Consider the following 21,195-nt stretch of genomic DNA (forward strand, 5'->3'; position numbering starts at 1 on the left):
TATGAAAAAAAAAAGTTATTCCATTCTGAACTGGCCAAGAACAGGATATTGCAATGCCTGAACTTTTCCTGAAGATTTTATTCTGTTTTGTTTAACCAAATGAAAAATCTCTTCAAGATGTCACTTGGCAAAGTGCTTTGACCCAGGTGAGACACAGATCTTGACAGTATATTAGTTTTCCTGAAGTATCTCTGACTTTTCTCTAATTTTTTTTTTAAGCATGGAGGCTGCGAAGATGATAACTTGCTTCTTTAGGACAGTGAAACACATAGCAGGATCATACTGGAGGGGAGCTGACATGTACTGGACAGATGGTTCCTGTGTGGGTGTTAGCAGATGAGAATCCTCCCTTCTTGGAACACCTGTCTGGTGACCAGCACTGCCACAGTCTATCTCTCACACCTCTTACAGACCTGAGAGAAAGACGTGTGACCGGAAATATGAGCATCTACTGGATTTTTTTGTCCTCTCAGGAAAGCCCCTGTGGCTGTGGAGTGAGTGGATGTGGTTTAGAGCAGGTCATTAGGCTGTCTCTCTTTCCTCCCTTAGAGCCTGCCATAAGCATGGGCTGGAGGAGTCAGTGCACAAAATGCCCAATTCTCTTCAGTGTGGAGGTTTCTGCAGCCTCACTTCCTTCCATCACAGCTATGAACAAGACTCCCCTTGGTGTAGTTAGGAGAGGACTTTGAGCACTTAGGAAAGCCTCCCTCCCCTTGCTAAATTGTATGGCCTGGAATTGTAGGAGGATGCTGAAAGTCCTCTCTGCTCTTTGCCAAAATTCTTCATGTCAGTGGCGGAACAAAGGAAGCCCAGTTTATTGTGGTTGAGCCTTTGGTATCTCCAGTGGTGGAAGCTCTCATTGAGGATTTTCCTGTGGCTGGGATATTCAAAACCTTCCTTTGTGGCTTTGCTGCTCCATCAGAAAAGTTGAGCTCATGCTATTTTGTTTCCTGGTGTGTGAAAGCAGGAATTGGCTCTCTGTCAATTAACAAGGGATGAAATGAGCCAACAAGCCCAGAGTTTATCAGAATGAGACAGAAAGGTGCATATGTACACATCAAGATACTGATATAAACCTAATGAAACTGATATAAATAAGGTTATATAAACCTTATTTTCTCAGGATGCCCGGCTACACAGTTACTTGATGGATCCTTTCAAATAAAAGCATTGCTAGTAGCATCAGTGGTAATGTTAAATTTCTTACAAACATTGTATATTTGAGATGCAACAAAGCAAAAAGGCCAGTAATATTTTGAAAAATATATAATAATTTTAGGCACACAAAATATGAATAAACATATTTTTCATCATCCCCTTCAAACATGCTTTAATTGAGAAGGCATTGATATTGTGATAACATCTCTTCTCTTGTTGATGCTTTAAGGAACTAATGACGTCTGTTTAACCAAGCATAAAGAGCCAAATTATAGGATAATCTGTATTGCTTATTTTATTGTTTCAAATAAAGAACTGAAAGGTGATGAAACTGGGCAATTCAGAAACAAAACAAAGAAATAAATTTTGCTGATGCAGTGGAATACTGCATTAGCAATGGGTGGAGAGGCAGAACATGTGAGCCAAGGAACCTTGCATGACTCTTGCAGGTAAAAATATCTTCAAGTACCTAAAAACTTTCACCTCTTGATATGACCCATTTTATTTTGTTTAACCTTGTAGAAAATGCAGTGCTTTTTGATCTTTAGAAGGGGTTCTGCTGGTCAAAGCAGGACAGTTCTAGTGGTGCCTGCTAAATCCTTTGGGTTACCTGCATTCCTGCTGTATTTCACCCACATGGCTGAAGGGTGAGGGCAGAGCTGGCCTGGCTGGCAGCAGAGCAGGATGCTCAGATACATGCTTAGGATGTCCAGCAGCAATCAGAGCCATTAATGGGAGTAGAGGATTAATTCATTCTGATCCATACAGACACATTGGCTTCTTGTGCAGCCAGAATCCTAATTAGGCAATCAAATTTTTTCCTTTCACAGTGACCATTGCTCCAGCTGTGCTCTAACTCTTTCCTCTCTTTATTTGCAAGTCTCTCTCTATTTTACAGCAAAAAAAATTTACATACTTTGACAGGAAAGCTTCCTTTTCTTTCAATTTTTCCTGTTTGCATCTACATAATTGCATATCTGCCTCTGATGTTCTATAATCCCTCAACCTTCATTTTCAAACCCTTGTTATGAAATGAGATCATGGCTTCTTCAGCTCCTTTATTCCTCTAACCAAGGGTTGCTTCACTTCTTCTCCCCCCTCCAGCCCTCAGCCCCTGCTGACTCAGTTAAATATACATGTGCTCTTTTCCCCTTTGTTCCTTCTTTTCCCTTCACCCCTCTGTGGCTGCTTTTCTTATGTTGGCTTTGATCTCTTTGCTGGCAACACTAACATTTTAAAATCTTTTCTAATTTGTTATTTTTGCACATTGTTGTGAAATTAAATATCTTGGAAAGGAAACATGGGTTGTCCCACTCGCTGCAGGAACAAACTCATTGGGTGGGTAGGCTGTGTATGCAACTGAAATCTGTGCTGGGGAAATGTTGAGGAATGGTCCAGCCCTCTGGACTCTGCGCTGTCAGTCTGGTCTGAGTAATGAAGGTACATCCCAGATTCAGCTCCACGGTTAGCCTCAGCTTTGCTAAGCCATGATACTGCAGCAAAGGGAAAAATGGAGGGCCAGTACTTCCATGCCCTTTTGTTCTGAGTGGTGACCAAAACCATCAGGAGTGTGATTCTTAGTGGGATTCTTCTCTTTGTCAACAGCAACACTGAGAGGTCACTTGGGTTTCATAACCTTTCCCTCTCTTGGGGTAGTATCAGAGTCCTAATCCACTGGTTAGGGTAGCCCATACCTCTTGTGTTGCAGCTGGTATGTTGCTTTTTTCTGTACTTACATCTGTCCAGACATTATATTTTTTTTAATCTGTTGTGTTACTTTTGTGAAGATGGCATGAGCTGTTATTTATTATGACTACTGTTTTATGCTATCCACTACATTGATTTATGGCAAAAAATGGCCACTGTAATGACTGTAAGTTCCTACCAAGATGTAATTTCCTTGACTACCCCTAGTTGTGAGGTTTTCTCCTGGCAGTGGCAGTAGCAGATGAATTTCTGCCAAGTATCTAGACAGTCTTTGCAGCAGTCCTCACAGAGATGGCTCCATATGGTTACTCTGGCCTGCAGAATCTGCTGCTAGATGACCTATCTATTTCTTTTTTCTTTTTTTCCTTTTTTTTTTTCTTTTTTTTTTTGTCAGATGCCTTTCAGTCCTTTCTTCTAGGGAATGAAGAATAAAAATTTCAAATTACTCCGTATCCCTTTCCCCAGACTGAGACTGAACTTTATTTGTGACCTTCTTTTTACCTAAGACTTACTGGATTTTGTTGTTTTATTCCAGGTCACCGGTTTCTTCAGAAGATCAAGGTAAGATCTGTTTTATAAATACTAACAGCATATTAAAAATGAGACCAAAGACTAGCGAGTAAGCTCTGTTTTAGCACAGTTGAGGTGGAGAAAGATGTTTTTTTTATAAAAATGAAACTTTGACATTGATGAAACTTTGTTCACCCCTAGATATTAACTGCTTGATCATTTGGTTGGTTTAATTGGGACTGACAGAAGTTGTTGAGTCATTTGCAAAATGAATCTTGCTTAATCAAATGGAAATATTGCTAGAGTTTACAGTTTACTCATCCAACTGTATAGAGCTTCACCTGTGGAAAATATGTGGTTTTAAGGATGATACATGTTTTTGTAAAGATAAGCACATTTTTTATGACTCTCACAGGACAGCGTCTTTGTCACTGAGAGCAGAATGCATTGTTTTTTAGAGACTTAAACACACATTTTCTTGGGTTACCAGTAAAGTTAGTTTAGTAGGACAGTATGGAATTTAGGACAGCTAGGCTCTTCTACATGGAAAAATCTCACGGCTTGAGTAGCAGGAGTTACACGATATGGCAATATGCTTGCTGTGAGGGAGACTTGAAGGATTTGATCTTTCCCTATGGCCTAAAGAGGGAGTTTATGATGACCAGCTGCTTAATAATGTGGCAAACTTTAGTCCATCTACAGTATATCAATATATGGCTACATTGGTAGTGAAATCCAGAGACATACTGTGAAGGAGTGGTAATTGCATTGGCAATTGTTGCATAAGGAATGAGGAACAAAACAAAGGGAGACTGAGAGGAGAAAGTTCATCATGTGGCTCTGAACTGGGAGTACTCTTTTGGTCTAAAAAAGAAACATCTATTTTCTTCTGGTATCCAATTTGTATGCAGTCACACAATCAGAACATTTTCTGGCCAATATCATAAGCATTACTCAAGAAAGGTCCAGATGGGAATAGTAAGGACTGTTGCAAATGGAAGTGTAAGGAGGTCTGAGCCTGGAAGTGTGTCACTGAACTATGTTCATTTGGAGTGTGGAGTGACTAGTTAGGTATCAACCTACATTGTCCTTGGCTCCAGCCAAGGCTTTCAGTCCACTCTAATGGATGTCAAACATATTGTCATTTATAAACTCTCTTCCATCTCCTTGGCGAGTCCTTTCTCAGTAACAAAAGTTGTAAAGAAAGCCATAAAAATGAACAAATGTGCAAGACTAAAGATGTATCTGGCACATCTAGCCCCGTCCTAGTTTCTGGTAGCAGCAGATCCTGTGACAAATAAAAGTATGAGACTGGCAGAAGTATACAAGTTTAATTTCCTGGTGTGCCCTATTAGATTTTTATGATTTATAGCTCATTGATTTTGTGAACCAGATTGAGTTTTCCTGTTTAATAGTTCATCTGCTTTTTACCATGACCACAGCTTCTAATATTCAGTAGAGGACTGTGAGAAGTTAACAGTATACCTCATGTCTCCAACTCTCAGAAGAGATTTGAAATCATTATAGTCTAATGTACTATTTCAGGACCTGGATTCAAGCTGCATCTCAGTGCATAAACTTGTTAGTGATGGGCTGCTCTTGCTATTTCATTTCCCTTGCATTTACTCGGTTGCTTCATCTTTATCTATTAGTGGAGCAACAGACGGTGTATATGCATTTCCTTGTGGATCTTTAAAGGTTAGTATTTCATGCTGTCAGAATGCTTTACTTCTTTCCACTATTTTTATACTATTTGAGTTTTTGACAAAACCTTCCTGTTTGCCATCTACCATCTGCTGCCATGGTTTGGCTTTTCAGGTTTGATCAACATCTCTGAATAGCCTCTTCTTCCTTGCCTTTCTTCCCTTTCTCTCACAAGCAACCTCTTCTGAAATGCAGAGTGAAAGGCCTTGACCAATTAATGATGTGACAGTGCCAGTTATTAGAAGTTTTGTGACCATGGAGTTTCTAAATAGGTTTGTCATCCCTATAAATATGTAGGAGCTTCTCTCAAGCACAAAAGATTTCCCATTCTCCAGTGACTTTTCAGAAAGAAGGGTCCAATACTTGGATTTCTTCTATCCCACCATGCCAGCTACAGAACATGGTAAATGGGTACAGTACAAAAAGGAAAATGTAATAAAAGTGCTGCAGCATAAGCCCTTTAGTCTAGAAGGTTCTCAATCCACTGAGACTGCATGTGTGGAGGCATCTCAAATTAGCCTTAGATCCCAAATCTCTTATCTAAACAAAAAAGAGGGTCCATGAGAGGGCTGAAAACTTATCTCTGAATTTCCTGTCTTTTTAAGTGTTTATGCAGATGTCTCCTGGCATATCGTTCTTGGAGTATGTATCTTGAAATCAGTTTTGAGACTTAGATGTTCATTAATAATCAGTACTCAACAGTGTACCTATTCAATATGTTAAACATTTACTTTTATTTTTATAAGGCAATAGTGCTTTGGGCTACATAGTGAGGGAAGATCCAACAGTGGAATAATGTACCTTCATAGTACTTATATTCTGCTCTGTATTACAGCTGCTCTTCCCTGTTATGGACCATTCTAGTCCTGATTTTCTGATGATGTGATATGTTTATCATTACTGAGAAAAGGCTTTTTCTCTGTTGCCTTGGATCTTTTTTTTAACCTCCCTCTTGGTTCCTGATCTTTGTTTTGTCTGCTTTAATATTCAGTTGTCACTTTTTCTTCTACTGTTTCTCTGTGGGCTTTTTATTGTCATCCTCTTCTTGCTTTTTAAATGACTCTTTCCCATTGACCAAAACGTTGCATTCTGGATAGTTTTGTGCATTGTGCTCCTCACCTTGGTTTCTGAATGTCCTGCTTCTGCTCCAGTGTGGACAGACTGCTACAAGCACAGTGGGAAACAGTAGCTGTAGCATCTGTAGTATTCTAACAGACTTGTACCAGAATTAGCATCTAATGTGAGTGACACTTCCATTAATCCCTGACAGGACAATGCATTATGCTGTCTTGACAAGAGGGTGAAGATAAAGCACCATCTGTCTGGGACTGGGCATCTATTGAACAACTGTAACTGCACACAATGCTCCTTGTTGTGGACACGTGTTAGAGGCACCTTTATCAGTTACAAAACAGGGCCATTTTAATTGGCACAGAAAGGGAAAGAGCACTGCTAGAAAATCTCAAACTTCAAAAGAAAAAATACCCAAAGCCTCTTAAGGTTTGTGTCTTTGTTCTTGGTAAAGGTAGCTAGGAAATAGATAACTAAAGAGTGAAATCCATCAGCTTTTTTTTTTTAATAAACAAAAGCAGTAGACAAAACTCCTAACCCTCTAATTCTCTGATTGACAAAATGATGCAAGCCAAGTAAATCTTAGAGCAAACCAGTTTAGACAGGGGATTGATGACTCTGAAGAAGGACCTGTTCAGTCAGGGACACCCTGGTGCAGCTCCATGCCCTGCAGCCTTGGAAGTCAGTGGTTTTCTTTGGGTTTTAGGGTTAAATGAGACTCAACAATGGGCAAGTGCAGGCCCACAGAAGACCTGGTAGATGTCATGATGGAGGGCCAGGCAAGTCATCTCTTAGTGAAAGGTATCACCTGCTACACTTTTGCTGTATAAAAAGTCCTGGCGATATGCCCAGGAGGTCTGACACTGTTGGAGGTTATTGCATCAATTGTTTCTGGAACAGGAATGGTAGTGTGGTGGGAATGCAGGCTTCTAATACATCATCTAATACACAGCCATTGTCTGGTTATCCAGTGCACACTTGTTGTCTGGTTATGGTTAGGTGAATGGTTGAGGTTTACCCAACCCTTCATTCACCCAGCACCTTTCAGAGCTGCACTGTATTTTGTGTACACACTGGGTCATGTCTTCCCCACTCCTATTTACAGCCACCCTGAAGAAATCTGCATTAAATATTCATATCTGTAGTTTCATCTGGCCCAAGTTAGGTTCTCTTTACTATTCTTTGTTTATCTTGTATATTTGAGTGGATTCTTCATCATCACACAAGCAAGTGAAGGAAATGACCTTAAAAAAAGTACAATGAATTCTATTTCCATTTCAAGTATTCTGAAAAAAATCCCAGCAAACTCTTGAGTGTTGCTATTAATGGTGTAGGGACATTGGTGTGTTATTCATGTCATGGCAACTTGGAACTGATGCTGCTCAATAATTTTGTGTCTGACTTCAAACAGAGGAACCTTGCCTTTGATGGAATTACTCAGTTTTAAGTAGCTATACTAATGCACCTCAAGTAGCACGCAACCAGAGCTTAATCCTTACACACCTGAGTTGCATCCTGATTGGGAGACAAGAGGTTTCAAATATTTATATCACTGCTCTCCTACTTATTTCTCTATAAACCAATGAGATTGGGCTTTCTGCCTAGTTTGCTTCCAGCATATATGCGGTTTTGCTGCATCAGCCTAATTTCTGTGGTTTGGGGTTTGTGGTTTTGGGCATTTTGTGAGCAATAGAATCAAAATTCATGAGGACAACTGAGAAATTAAGACAAGAGGGAAATACATTCAGTGGAGCTATTTTGAAGACAGTTATTACAAAGTATTATTATACAAGTTATTACAAAGTACTATTATACAAGAGATTAAGACAAAGGATGGGTTTTCTGCTTGAAAAGGCAAATAGGAACATTCAAAGGTCGTTCAGATTCTGCCACATGCTGATTCCATGCCATGAAGTCACTCCATGACTTGGAATCATCTAGCCTGGATATCCTACACCTAGGAGGGATTTGTGTAGAGCCAGGAGTGCATTAGAAGTGAAGTGAGTTCATAATGGTGACTTCTAAATTAGTCTCTATTAGAAAAAAATTTACACAGGGATTGCTCGGCATGGGTTCAAACTGGAAGTTTTAGGTGGGAGGTGTAATTCTGTCTGTGGACATCCCTCTGAATAGAGAGAGCTGCTAACTGAGTTATAAGGAAGGGACTGATCAAGTGTATGCATGGAAGGCAGTGGTGGCTCCATCCCACACAGGAAAATGCTTTGCTCTGCAGTATCTGCTCCTGCCTTGGAGGCAGAATGCCCTGTCCACGCTGGCATTTGCTCCAGTTCCATTAAAGAGAGGAAATCTAACCACATGCAAGGACGAAGATGGGAGTCCCAGAAAATAGCACAAGAAGGAATAACACTTCCTGGAACCTCTGATAGATAGGATTTCCTGTTGCCCATGGTGGCCTGTGGGAATGCAGACTTCTCTCTCTTACCCTTCTTTCTTCTTTCTGGAGCTACTCTCCACTAATCTTGAGGGTCACAGTCTGAAAAGAGATGTACTCTAGAATTTTGAAGCAGTCTGCCATACTGGTTAAAAGGATGAGCAGGATGCTGCAGATGAATTCAAACATCTCAGTGCTGGTAGAATTAAAAATTAAAGATAAAAAAAGGAATGGCTATTTTATACACCAGAGGCCTTCAAAAGAGAGAGAAGAGATGCTGTATTCTTCATGGTGATGCTGCAGCTGTTTACCCAGCAACAAATTGAGATGTCTTGGAATGTTGCCTCTGTGCAAATTAAAGAGAGTATGGGAGGGGTTGGAGGGAGTCTCCTGACTGTAGGTATTTATTTTGACTAATTAGGCACTTTGGGTAAAAAGCCCTCCTGGACAGTGTTTTGAAAGTGTCTGTGGCTGAGCCAGTGATGCCTTGGGGATCTGCTTGGGGTTGGTTCATTTGCTTCTCAGCTCAGCAGAGGGATGGTATTGATGCAGACCCAGGGTCCCCCTGGCTAGAGAAAGCATCTTGTGAAAGCACAGGTCTAGGGCTGAGGGAGGTCCTTTCTGGATAAAACCTTTAAAAGGTGCCTATACCCACCCCTCTCATCATATCCAAGCACTTTGAGGGGTCAGCAGGCACCTGAGAGGGAGATGTCTGGCAGATGTAGGCATCTGGATAAGTAATAGATGAAAACAAAAAACCATTTATTTCACCATGTTCACATCCATTATCCTTTTCCCCTCTGGAGGAAGTATGAGTGAGGAATATGTTGTGTGAATTGGAGTGCTTGTTTTCAAGCAGAAGCTCTGGGTAACCTTGTAAACTACTTTGCTTCTGGCTTTTTTTCTGATGGAGGTTGCTCATGGTCAATAAGAGTGGCAATCACTTCACCCACTGAAGAACTTGGATAGAAAAAATATTCTTGAACTGAATTTTGGATGATGTAGTCTTTCTGTGAAGCCCTAGCTTTTTGAGGAAGAGTTACTTAGATATTGCAGGCAAAAGCACTGCAGCCAGTGTTGCAGTGGCAAAAACCTGAAGGAATTGTGCTGAGTGCCTGTGATGGGAATGGTCCACAATGCCAAAGGAGAGGAATAGTGTGGCCCACAATGCTTCTTTTTTGCTGTCCTATTTGTTTTTAAGTTAAAAATAAACCACTGCCTAATTATTTTGCCTAGAATTCTCTTTCTGTCAAGGTAGTGCCACTCTATTGATAAAATTACTGCATTAGTTGGCCAAAGTCTTCCCTGCCTTGTGTTCTCACTTCATCACAGACATTTTCTTCCAAAGCATCACTCCTCAGAATGACATAAATTGTTGTCTTGGTTTAAAAATAAAAATGGTGGATTGGAAAAGGAGGGCAAAAAAGTGACGATGTGAGCCAGATGGTGCTTAGTTTATCTGTGGCTGTTCTTTGGGGTTATGCACTATTTACAAAGGAAGTTCTTTTTTTTTTACCATCCTTTGCTTTTGTAAATCTGAGTTAAATGGTCTTGCAGCAAAAGTTCAACATTAGGGTATGAATACTTTCACTCCTAACTATCAACTGCACTCTCAGATCTGCACTAGTGCCACATAAACAATTCAGGCTGGACTCTAATTGGCATCAAAGTAGCTTTAAACTAGTCTGAGTGAAAATGGGGCTTTAAAGGCAGCTTGAGTGTAATTTACATCTGCTTGAAAGCCTCTTTATCCTTCCAGAGTTGTATGAAGGGACTTCTGTGTAAGTGAGAATTTAGCCTTTCTTTCCCTTCAGCAAGCATGTGTGGCTATTTTTGCCTTCCCCTCCCTTCCTTCTCTCTTACCAGTGTTTTGGTGCAGTTGTTTGAATTTTTAAATTCTTAAAAGGTAAATATTCATAATGCATATTTATAGCCACCTGAGTAATGATTGATTTTTTTTTACATGTTACATCTTTCTCTTATTCACAAGTTAGGCAAACAGGTGCAATCAAAACTGTGTCAGTTCTCCAAATCTGCATGGGATGCAGTGCTTTTGTAACTTAAGGGCAGCCCTCAAACATTTAGAAGGGTTTTCTACCTCTTTACCCAATCCTAGAAATAGAGGTCATTGAGGCATGACTTATTCAGAGGCCAGCAGACTTCAAAAGTGTCTCTCTCAAACCCCAAGAGGATGTGTGCTTATGTAGGTTTTCCTGTCCAGATGAAATGGCTGAAGATACTGTGTGAAGGTCTTCCTAATATGCTTCTTGCTGAACTGGTGTGTGTGCCTGGCTGCTACTCAGCTGGTGTCCTGCTGAGCTCTTGGTTGCAGCAGGTTGCTGCACTGTCAGTTTTCTTGGTCTCTTGGGAGTATTTTGAGCTCCCAGGCTCTTTATTTTGTCATCTTTCATGGAAATAATGCCTCACAGCAGAGCTCTTGTGACCTTCCGAGACTGGTGGCATTGCCTTCAGGTTCCATAAAAAGCCCAAGACTTTTCTGAATCTGCAAACCTGTGGAGAACCCTTGTTTAGCACCTGTTTCTTTAGGGACATGGTAGAAAACAGATATATTTTGGAAAAAAATTAAAATTCCATGAGTCTTTGCTTTATTCAGCACAAGGGATATTATGATTTAGTCAGGAAACCTATAAACTGCATCTATTTTTTGCTGTCATTTTTCCATCATTCTTCTGCAGTCTTTGGGCTCCTCCAGCAAGTTCAAGGACCTTTTTCCATTTTCTGTGAATGGAATAAAATGAATATTTCAGTGAATATAGTGAATATATTCACTAGATTCAGTGAATTCAGTGAATATAGAATAAGTGATATATGGTGAGTATTTATCAGTGAATAGGTCTAGGTGAATATAGAAGTGAATGTAGTGAGTATCTTAGTATCTTTTCAGTGAATATAGAAGTGCTTTTACCAATTATTTCTGGTTTTGTTTTTTTTTTTTTTTTTTTTTTTTTTTTTTTTTTTTTTGCCAGTATCTAGAGGACCCCTTAACCTCCAAGGTTTAACTTCTGTTTCATTTTTTCATGGTTTTCAGTTGTCACTTCCACTACTTGCAGGTGCATAAAACACATGAAGAAAAATTTAATTGCTCCTTTCACTCAGCTTATCTTCAAAGGAAATATTTAATCATCATCAGCTTTGGTGAGAGTTGAGATTGTCTGTAGATCAAAGACCTGTGAGCTCACAGTCATTCCAACAAAGCACTATTAGTTTTGTAATTTAATTTCTCAGTTATGAAGACAGTTTGGCATGTGTATTTTATAGGTGGTTTGTGTTTCTTTCTGTAACTTTAAAAGCAGATAAAATGTTGGAAAGAGGTAAAGTTTTTGTAAAAGCTCAAGTGCAGAGATTTGCAACTTTTCTTCATGGATCCCTAAAATTGTTCTATGGGACTGTCAGGCCCTTCAGAAATACCAAGTGAATTCACTGTTCTGTGTCTTAGGTGCCAGTTTCTCACAGTCCTCTCAGAACACAAGTAAAGCCACAAAACAATTCTCTGTGGTACTCCCCACCCCTTTCATCTGCAGGTCAAGGCTGAAGATCATGGCTAAAGTAGAAAAAAAATCAGTTCTGTACATTTCTGGATAAGTTATATTACTGTCAGTTTGTCATAAACCTTTTATGAACAAATTGTTGTTTACAGAGAAAATAGTGTATTTCTGAATGGACTCCAGTCTTTTGAGAGATAGCTTTTTGAGTGATTGAAATAGAAGTTATTGATTTCTGTAGAACTGGTGAAAAATAAACCCCAAGGGCTTCTTTTGTTATCTTTTCGGTAATGCTGATCTTTAACAGCTCAGAGGACTCCAACTGTGTAAAAATACTCTTCTAATCAGGGTCAGCTTTTAACTTCTCAAGATGTAAAGCAGTAATTACTTTAAATTTCTGACTCTGTGAATTACATGAAGACTAAAACAGCAATAAAGGGTTGGAAATGTTCTGGAAGTTAATGATAGTCCAAGTTAGTTTAATAACTCTCAAAAATCTGATGATTTCACCTTAGTTTCTCCTATAGTTTCTTCTCCATTATCAGCTCTACAAGGTTTGAATGAGGCAGTATTTTATGAGGTATTTCTCAAGAGTTCCCCTGAGCATTCTAGCGTGAGATGGTGGTGAACACTGGCACTCAAATTCTGGGCACTCCACACCAAAGCTCTTATATTTTTTATTAGCTGCCTCCAACCAGTAAAAAGCATTCAGCACTGAAATGCTGATGGCATATCAATTCCAAATGCTGAATCAGTGCATTAGATGTGCCTTAGAAAAGGTTGGACAGATGCAGGCGTTGTCTGTTAAATGAAGTTTCTACAAGGAGCTGATCACTTCAGATTATCAACTGTCTTACTGTGTCTTTTGAAAGAGCTAAAGGTTTTATGAGCCCTAATTCTGTTTGAGATCAGAGAATCAGAGAATGGTTTGGATTGGAATAAACCTTAAAGAGCACCTAGTTCCAGCTCCCCTGCCATGGGCAGGGATGCCTCCCACCAAACCACTTTGGTCAAAGCACCCTCCTCCAACCAGGTCTTGAGTTATTGTAGCTGAATTTTGCCATCATTTCCCATGTGCTTAAATATTGTCATACTCTGGTTAGATGCATTGGTATTTTTTAACTCATGATAGGATGCATTATTGCAAATAATATTCTGCTGTCACACTGCATTTCATTCATAGGTCTATAATTGCCTGCATTTTAATGATGAATATGACAATTCCTTGGTGTGATACTTATACTTTGTAACATATTTTAAATAATTCTGCTCCCTTCATTCAAAATTTTTAGATCTTCACTAAAGAATTTCTTGTAAATGTTGAAAACTTCCAAGTTGCTGTACATTTTTATCAGCATTCCTTGTGGCTTAGTTGGTACAGAAGTAGTGGTTTCAAATATGGGATTGAAAGAGTCAGATCAGGTATGCAATCTGATAATAAAATCTGGAGCATATTTCTGGTTTATAAATAACTTTTACTCAAGTAAAAAGTTACCCCTGTACTGCTGACAGTGGCAGGCTGTAGAACCACGCTGTTCTTTGAGATACTTTTCAGTTCAGACCATCTCCTTTTAGTGTCTCACTAATGATTATTCAACTAACTTAATATCTTCCATGTCAATCATGGAAGATAAGCAAAGAACCTTGTGATCCTAAAACGTTTCTTAAAAGGTTTTTTAAGAACTTTTGTCTTCATGCTCCTTCTGAAGGTGTTTCAGCAGCGAAGTTTCTGGTGTGATGATAACCCTGTGTCTGTCCTTGGTGTTAAGCTGATCAGCAGCTTTGGGATTAGGAGGAAATTTTTCTGCAGGGCACACAGGAAGGGGTAGTTGTTTGAGGTTTTTCCTTGCTTGTGATGCTTCTGAGAATTTTCATGGCTTTTGAAGTGAGCAAGGTGATGGTGGGGACTTCTGCCCCTCTCCTGCTGTATTCTTCTGATGCGCTGCAATCGTGGCCTTAGCCCTTACATTTATGAGACGTTCTCATTCTATACCTGATGGTGTGTGAGGAACTGAAATTTCCAAGACCATGAGTATTGCCTGGTGCTAGGAGTATCACACCTTGGGAAATCTTACAAGAAGAACTCTCATTTTGCCTTTGTTTGGTTGTCATTCCTGGAGGTGACCACACATGTCCCCTGGAGTCATGCTATTCTAAAGGATCCCCTCTATGCCTTTGACTCTTAATTTAGGTGCTGCAGGAGGTAATTTTCTTCTCTAGAGCTTCTGTAGTCTGTGGAGCACAACAAGAACTGTTGCAGGGCAAAATAGGTTATTTTCTATGGAGTGTCATTTTCTCTTCTGACCCTCCAAGAAACCCTGTGAGACCTCTCAGACATCTTCAGCCTCTGAAGTTATGGAGTATGAATACTTCTCCTTTCTCTGATGCCCAGTGTTTAATGACTGACTTTGCACCACTGTTTTAATGGTGCTGGTTTCACATGCAGAGGCAGAGAGAATTTGTTATTTCAGAAGTTAATTTTGTCTGGGAAACAAAAAATGTTTGTTGTAACTCAGTGACATTAACATAGATTTTTAGAATATGAAATAAAAATAGCTGTTTCCAATGGAAGCAGAGGACACTAACATAGAAATTGGATGAGTGATATATGCCCTAGGAAAAGTATTGTTTTCAGCATGAGAGTGTGCTAGTACTTGTTTATCCTGTGTCTCAATCTCTATTAGATTGCAGCATCACCACAATTCAATTAGCAGCCTTTTCAACATGGCTTTTTGTCTGTTGGTGCATTATGCACCTGTATCTGCTCAAGAATAATTTATAAGAGAGGTGGATGTGTGCGAGGGGGTTTGTTTCGGAGAAAGTGGTTTTCTGGTGTTTGTTTTGCTTGTCATTTTTTTGTGTTTGCTGGCAGGCCTGGGTACAATTGGTTTTTTTGTTCACTTGGGTTTTGTGGTTTTTGGGGTGGCTTTTTAATTTTTTTTTGTTTTGTTTGTTTGTTTATTTGAGGGTTTTTTGTTGTTGTTGTTGTTTAGGTTGGGTTTTTTTAATGAAGATTCTTTTCCAAGTTGGGTAGTTAGAGCTTTGCTGAGGACGCAGCCTGGGGACCAAGTGCTTCCTCAATACAGGAATAGAGTAGCCCACTTGCCAGTTTTTCCAAACTGTCACATCAGCAATAAGGGTACTTGCTAAATAAATATAAAAGGTAATAAAACACTTTTATTGGTAATGAGAAATGCTTTTCTTGGGAGAAACTGAGAAAACAATGACTTGATTAAAATATTAATTAAATCAAGTGAGTTTTGACACATCTTTAAGACCTTTAGGTATATTATATAAGATGAAACAGTGACATAATTAATTTTATGTATTACACTAGTAGTGCAGTGTTGCTTAGAAGAAATAAAACAATTCTCACTTTAATGCTTCTAATTTTAAGCTAGCCTGGCATTGCATGTTAACAGCATTTTTCTCCAGCTTCTCAGTCTGCTCTCTCTTGTCAATGCCATCTGCTTGCTTGCTTCACCACCTTTTTAACAACCAGGTGATTTTTGCCATCTTCACCCTCCTCCTCAGTATGCCCAGCAGCCCCATTTGGGTTTATGGGGTTAGTGTGCTAAGCAATGTTCATATATTTATGTAAACATGCTCCTGATTCTGAAGAACCTTTCTTCATTTCTAGCTCAATAGCTTCTAAATCTTCCTCTGTCAGGGCATACAGCTCTGAATTATTTTACTGGTGTGTAATCTCTTGTTATGCCAGCTGGTTTTGTTGATCTATAATGTATTCATTTATCCAATAGGTTCTACTGTAGCAAAGCACTTAATTTTAAGAGTGCAGGTAGACTTGGCGTGAAAAGAATGTAATTAGCTCAAAGCTAAGCACTTGCCTAAATGCTTTGCTGGATTTGAGGCTTAGGAAAGAGATGAAAAGATTGGTCTAATTATGTTGAATTTGTTTTAGAGCTGCTTTATCCTAATAGCCTTATCACCAGACCACTTCTGATTATGGATTTTTGGCGTAGTAGATTTTTCACATCTTGTCAGGCTTTTCATAGAATCTCTGTGGTTTTTTTGAACTGTAATCTTCAGTTCAAAATGTATCACTGTCTCTTAGGAAAGTGACTTAGGGAAGCCATGTCTTAAAAAATTGGACGTTGAAGGCAATGAAAAACTCATGTCATCAGTTCATTTGATTTTCATATATGAGATGTGCAAAATATTTATTCTTTAGACTACTGCAAGATCAGACTGCAGAAGCCTAAAGCATAATGGCATCAGTAAGGCCAGATTGACCAAAAAAAGAGAGGGAAATAAAGCAAAGTACATGAGTTAAATTCTGCTCTGCTAATAATTTGGGCTGAGCAATTGTTAGAACTATTGGGAAATAAAGAAGGATGTCAACCACTGAAAATAAAAAGCGAAGAATTTTCTAGCTCTTACCTGCTGGTGTTTGTCTTCTTCCATTCCTAAAATCTGTATGTACTTGCTCTCACAGATGTCAGGGGGATTTTTAGGATTTGTTTAACTCATGGTCACTGAAAAACTGCCCTAAATCTAAAGCTGCAAGAATTGCTGCTACTGCTTCCTCCAGACAGAACTTAGCTGGACTGGGCTTTTGCTTTTCCCACTGCTGGTGGCTGGGGCATGAGACATTACTGGGATCAGAAAACCACATAGAAGCCCCAGGTATTTTCAAAGAAAAGGACATTTGTTGAGCTGCCTTTGAACATCCTTCCTCTTCTGCAGTGTTTAACTTGGATGCCTTGTCATTTCTGTAGCAAGCTCATCATGGAATTCCCACTGTGCAGTTTCCTGCATGTTATTTTTCAGAGGCAGGGCTATGTTGTGGTTCTCTTTCCCCACTTGTTCCTGCTTACTCCTGTATGAATTTTTGGCATCTTTATCAAGGATGGCACTTGGGCAAATGCTTAATTTGGTTGCACTGCCTAGACATAAAGATAGAAATGGGCTTAGACACTGTTGAAAAAGTGTGAGTTGAGGCAGATGTTTAGTGCTTTCAAGATGCAAACAACATAAATGCTTTCTCAGAAAGATTATTCATCATTGTTTTTTATAATATATATCATAATAGGGAGAAGGAAGAGAAAAGGACGCAGCCACATAGTGATAGGTTTGTAACAGCTTCTCTGGGCAAGAGGGGGTCCCAGGCTTTTGCCTTCCTTCTGTTTTTTAACAGGCTCAGGACAGACAGTAGTGGGTACTGAGAAGCTCCCAGCTGTTTGCAGCTCTGTCCTGCCTTGTTGTGAGCTCTTGTCCAGTTTGTCTCTTTTTGCCTCCATGTCTGTTTAAAATACAAAGGCTGGTGAGTTGAGGACTGGCTCTTGCCCTGTCTTTGACCCTTCCTGCCAAACCCAGGGGACTTGCTTCCCTCTGGCATCTCAAAATGTATATGTAATACAAGTAATTGTTCAGAAATTCCTCTCTTGTCACTCAGTCATCTACAATTTGGGATTCTCAGTGTACAGGGGACTGACTAGCCACTCCACCATCAGTATGACAAAGTCTGACAGGTCTGTAGACAGTTTCAGGTTCTCTGTGCAGATAACACTGGTATTTTCAGTGATGGTTCAGGTGCTGGAGACTTGACCTTGTCTACCTTGTGGACACTGTTGAAAGGTCTCAGAAGTGTCTCAAGTGAAAAATTCAGATAGAAGCCTGCAGTTCCGGGAGAGCATTGGAAATGATGGCTTGATGTCCGCAAAGCTTTCATCACCATGGGTTGTCTTCTTCCTTTCCAATATGTGTCAGCACAGGGTTTGCACTGGTTTTGGTAGTACATGAGAATGCAAGTGCACTGAGAGATGTCAGTCTTAACTTGCAGGTGTTGTGAGCTATGTCCTCTGTGACTGTGTTCACAGGGGTCCCAGAATGAGGGAAGAGACGAGAAAGTTGACTCCATGTTCAGAAGGCTTGGTTTATTTTTTTATGATAGATATTATATTAAAAGCTATACTAAAAGAATATAAGGAAGGATTTCATCAGAAGGCTTAGCTAAGCATAGAATAGGAATGAATAACAAAGGTCTGTCTCTGACCGAGACAGTCTGGACAGCTGGACTGTGATTGGCCATTAATTAGAAACAACCACGAGACCAATCCCAGATCCACCTGCTGCATTCCACAGCAGCAGATAATCATTGTTTACATTTTGTTCCTGAGGCCTCTCAGCTTCTCAGGAGGAAAAATACTAAGGAAAGGATTTTTCATAAAATATCATGACTCCAGACCTCAGCTGTGAAGCTGTATGCATAATGCTTTCTGCCTGACATCAGTTTTCTTTTTGTCTTTTGCAGCACTTTTACAGGCAGTCATATCTGGTGATCTACTGAAGGTAGGTACAGAGCACTGAGTGTCCACTTACTGACAGTTTTTTGCTGATCGGATATACTGTACATTTTATTACACCTCTGCTGAAATCATAAACAGGCTGCTGTGGGGACTTCTGGCAAGTGCCATTTTACAGCCTTTCCAGGAAACCCTGAACATTAGGGGAACACTAGGAATCATTCAGGTGAGGTGTGAAATTTGTGTGAATAGGATCTGGTGTTAGCCAGAGCCTTTTTGCTCAGGATTCAGAGCCCACTGCTCAGAGCAATGTGCCAGTCTCTAACAGGGAAATTACTATATTGGCAGTGTTGAACAGCAGGGTAGTTCTGACACAGCCTTACACAGGAAAGCATATTTTCCACCACTGAGGTTGGTGGCCAAGACCCCAAGTGCTGGCTTGCTCAAAGTCTACCTAGGCAACCACCAGACCAGCTAGAACAAACCTCAGCTGGTTGTTTTATCACCTGATGGACGTCTCAAAACATGTAGGGCCTTAGTACAGTAAGTTTGGGAGGCAAATCTACTCATGCAAAAATTTTTGTGCCAATGACTGCAGTCCCACATCAGGCAGCTATTCAGGCTGCCTGTCTCAGTAGCCAAGTCAGGATCTGAAAACATGCTCTCCAATTTGGATGAGGACTGTGATTAATGATTGCAATTTCATCTATGAGAAGCCAGCTTGGAGCCATTTGTAAAAATGACAGTGCTGTTAGGCCAACTTTTTGCCTGTAGGTATTTTGCCTCCCTTCTATACCACTGCCTCAGCTCTTGTGGCTGCAGCATCTAGGGAGCAGTCCTTCAAGCAGTCATAAAAATATTGTCTCCTTCACCCTTCTTGACAATACATTGCCTGAGTTGGCTGTGATGGGGAAACTCCTTGTCCTTCTTCAGTGCACTGCATCATGAATGAGTCCTCACTCTAGCAATTCTCTCCTTTTTCCGCAGTGATCTGCACTGCAAATCCCACCCCCCTCCCCCAAAGTTTGCAGCATTTCTGAGACCTGCCTGGTTGCTGTTTCTCTCTTATTCTTACCCCGTGTATTGCTTCCTCCTTGGCCAGCCCTGAACAGGGGGCACTGTGACAAGGGAGGTCCGTGACAGTCACCTCATCTCCTTGTGGAATTTTGAGTTGGAGTTTTTTGATTTAGTCAGAAAATATTTGACTCCTGCGATGAGGAAAAATTTGAGTCTTCAGCAAAGAAGCCAGAACTTTTTATCAAGTACATATATTTTAATATATGCCAACAGTGCTGCCAGATGTGGTTTGCAAGCATTCCTAGCAAGCAATAAATCATCACCAGTAGAGTAGCAATGTCTCATTGTTTAGGAAATACACTGTTCTCCTTTACCCATATATTTGTCAATACTTCTGGTTTCAGATGTTTTATATCAGGGCCTAAAAGCTGGCTTTAAATTAATGTTTTATTTTATTTTATTCTATTTGGAACTGACTTACAATGAGAACCAGTAAAGAATTTACTGACATATTTGGTTTTTTTTGCTCCTCCCATCTTATTCTTCTGTATGGTTTTTTTCTCTCTCTTTTTTTTTTTTTTTTTTTTTTGTTTCTTCCAGTTCATAGAATGCTGTAAAAAAGGAGCCAATTTGTTAATTCAAGGACCTGATCACTGCTCCTTATTGCACCACGCTGCCAAGACTGGGAATGGTGAGATTGTGAAATACATCCTGGAGCATGGTGAGTCCCAGGGGGCAGACCCAGCCCCCCTGTACCTCAGCCAAGTGTCACTCCAGAAAAACCACACCAGGCTGCTGCAGGTGGCCTCACTCATCTGTGGTGTCCCTCAGTGCAGTGTCCACCTGCAGCATGTGTGAGCAGGAGGCTGGGAATAGGGTAGCAATGAGAGTGATGGCTCCAGGCAAAGTGTGAAAAGAAGAATTAGAATGGCTTTTGAGGAGGGTGGTGTTTTCACGTTTGCATCAGCTGGAGGGGATGTGAATAGGCAGTGTGAAGCTTTAGTTAAAACCTCTGGCACAGGGATCCTCTGAATTGTTTTTCAGTTAGAGCATATATTTTAGAAAGTATCTACTCTCTATTAAAACATTTACAGTGACAAAGACCCCATAGAACCATTGTTATTATTTCAGCATTTAGTAACACCCTGGTCAGGAATCTGTTTCCTTACATCTAGACAGATTCATCTAGCTTCCATTCCAGCCTTAGAATATTATGTCTGTTAGATTCAAGACCACCCAACAGCAAAAACATGATCTCCATTTTGTATTTATGGACTGTGATCATGCTATTGCCCTTTTTTCCTTTTCACTCTTTTTATCTTTGTCTGTAGATTACAGGCTATGCAGCAATTTTTTTTTTTGGTGTCTGAGGCAGTCACATTTAGGAGCTTCTGCCTGTTGAATCACTGTAACCTTGTTCCCTCCCTGCTGGAGAGTGGCACAGTAAAATAGTCACTGCTCTACACATAGAGCTGAAGTCATAGTTATCAGCCTCCTTCCCTGTAGGAAAAGTTTTCTAGTCTTAACTCTTCTCTGACCCCCTTCAAAATATCAATGGCTATTTTGGCTTCTGGATGTCAAAATCAGCTACATTATTTCAGCAGCAGTGTTAGTGTGAACACAGAGACTGTCCCTGGTAATTAGAATAAGTGTTAGCTATTGCTTCAAGGTATTGCACAAATTGTACAGAGAGAAGAAAAAAGCAAAACTCCTAAGAAAGGAAAAAACAACAATGCATCTCTTCAATCTTGACCCCTAAGTTAGGTATTAACATATAGGTGTCAGGTATTCCGTAGGTCCAAGTTCCTGTATTGTCAGCAGCAATCTGTGACTTAGTTCATTTGCTCTGGAATGACAGAGGCACTTC

At 40.0% G+C, this 21,195-nt stretch overlaps 1 protein-coding gene across 3 annotated transcripts in view; it reads left to right on the plus strand.

Moving 5' to 3' along the window:
* Nucleotides 1-21,195, plus strand: part of DGKI (diacylglycerol kinase iota) — a gene marked incomplete at its 3' end in the record, with an annotated part of 99,834 nt that overhangs the window by 69,346 nt on the left and 9,293 nt on the right. For all 3 annotated transcript variants that reach the window (XM_084205889.1, XM_084205888.1, XM_084205890.1), the window contains 3 exons: nucleotides 3,401-3,426; nucleotides 18,320-18,357; nucleotides 19,929-20,049. In XM_084205889.1, the coding sequence (XP_084062015.1) occupies nucleotides 3,401-3,426; nucleotides 18,320-18,357; nucleotides 19,929-20,049 (185 nt within the window). The remainder of the gene's footprint in view (nucleotides 1-3,400; nucleotides 3,427-18,319; nucleotides 18,358-19,928; nucleotides 20,050-21,195) is intronic.

The sequence above is a fragment of the Fringilla coelebs genome (genome assembly GCF_963513975.1).
Source record: "Fringilla coelebs genome assembly, chromosome: 5".
NCBI lineage: Eukaryota > Metazoa > Chordata > Aves > Passeriformes > Fringillidae > Fringilla > Fringilla coelebs.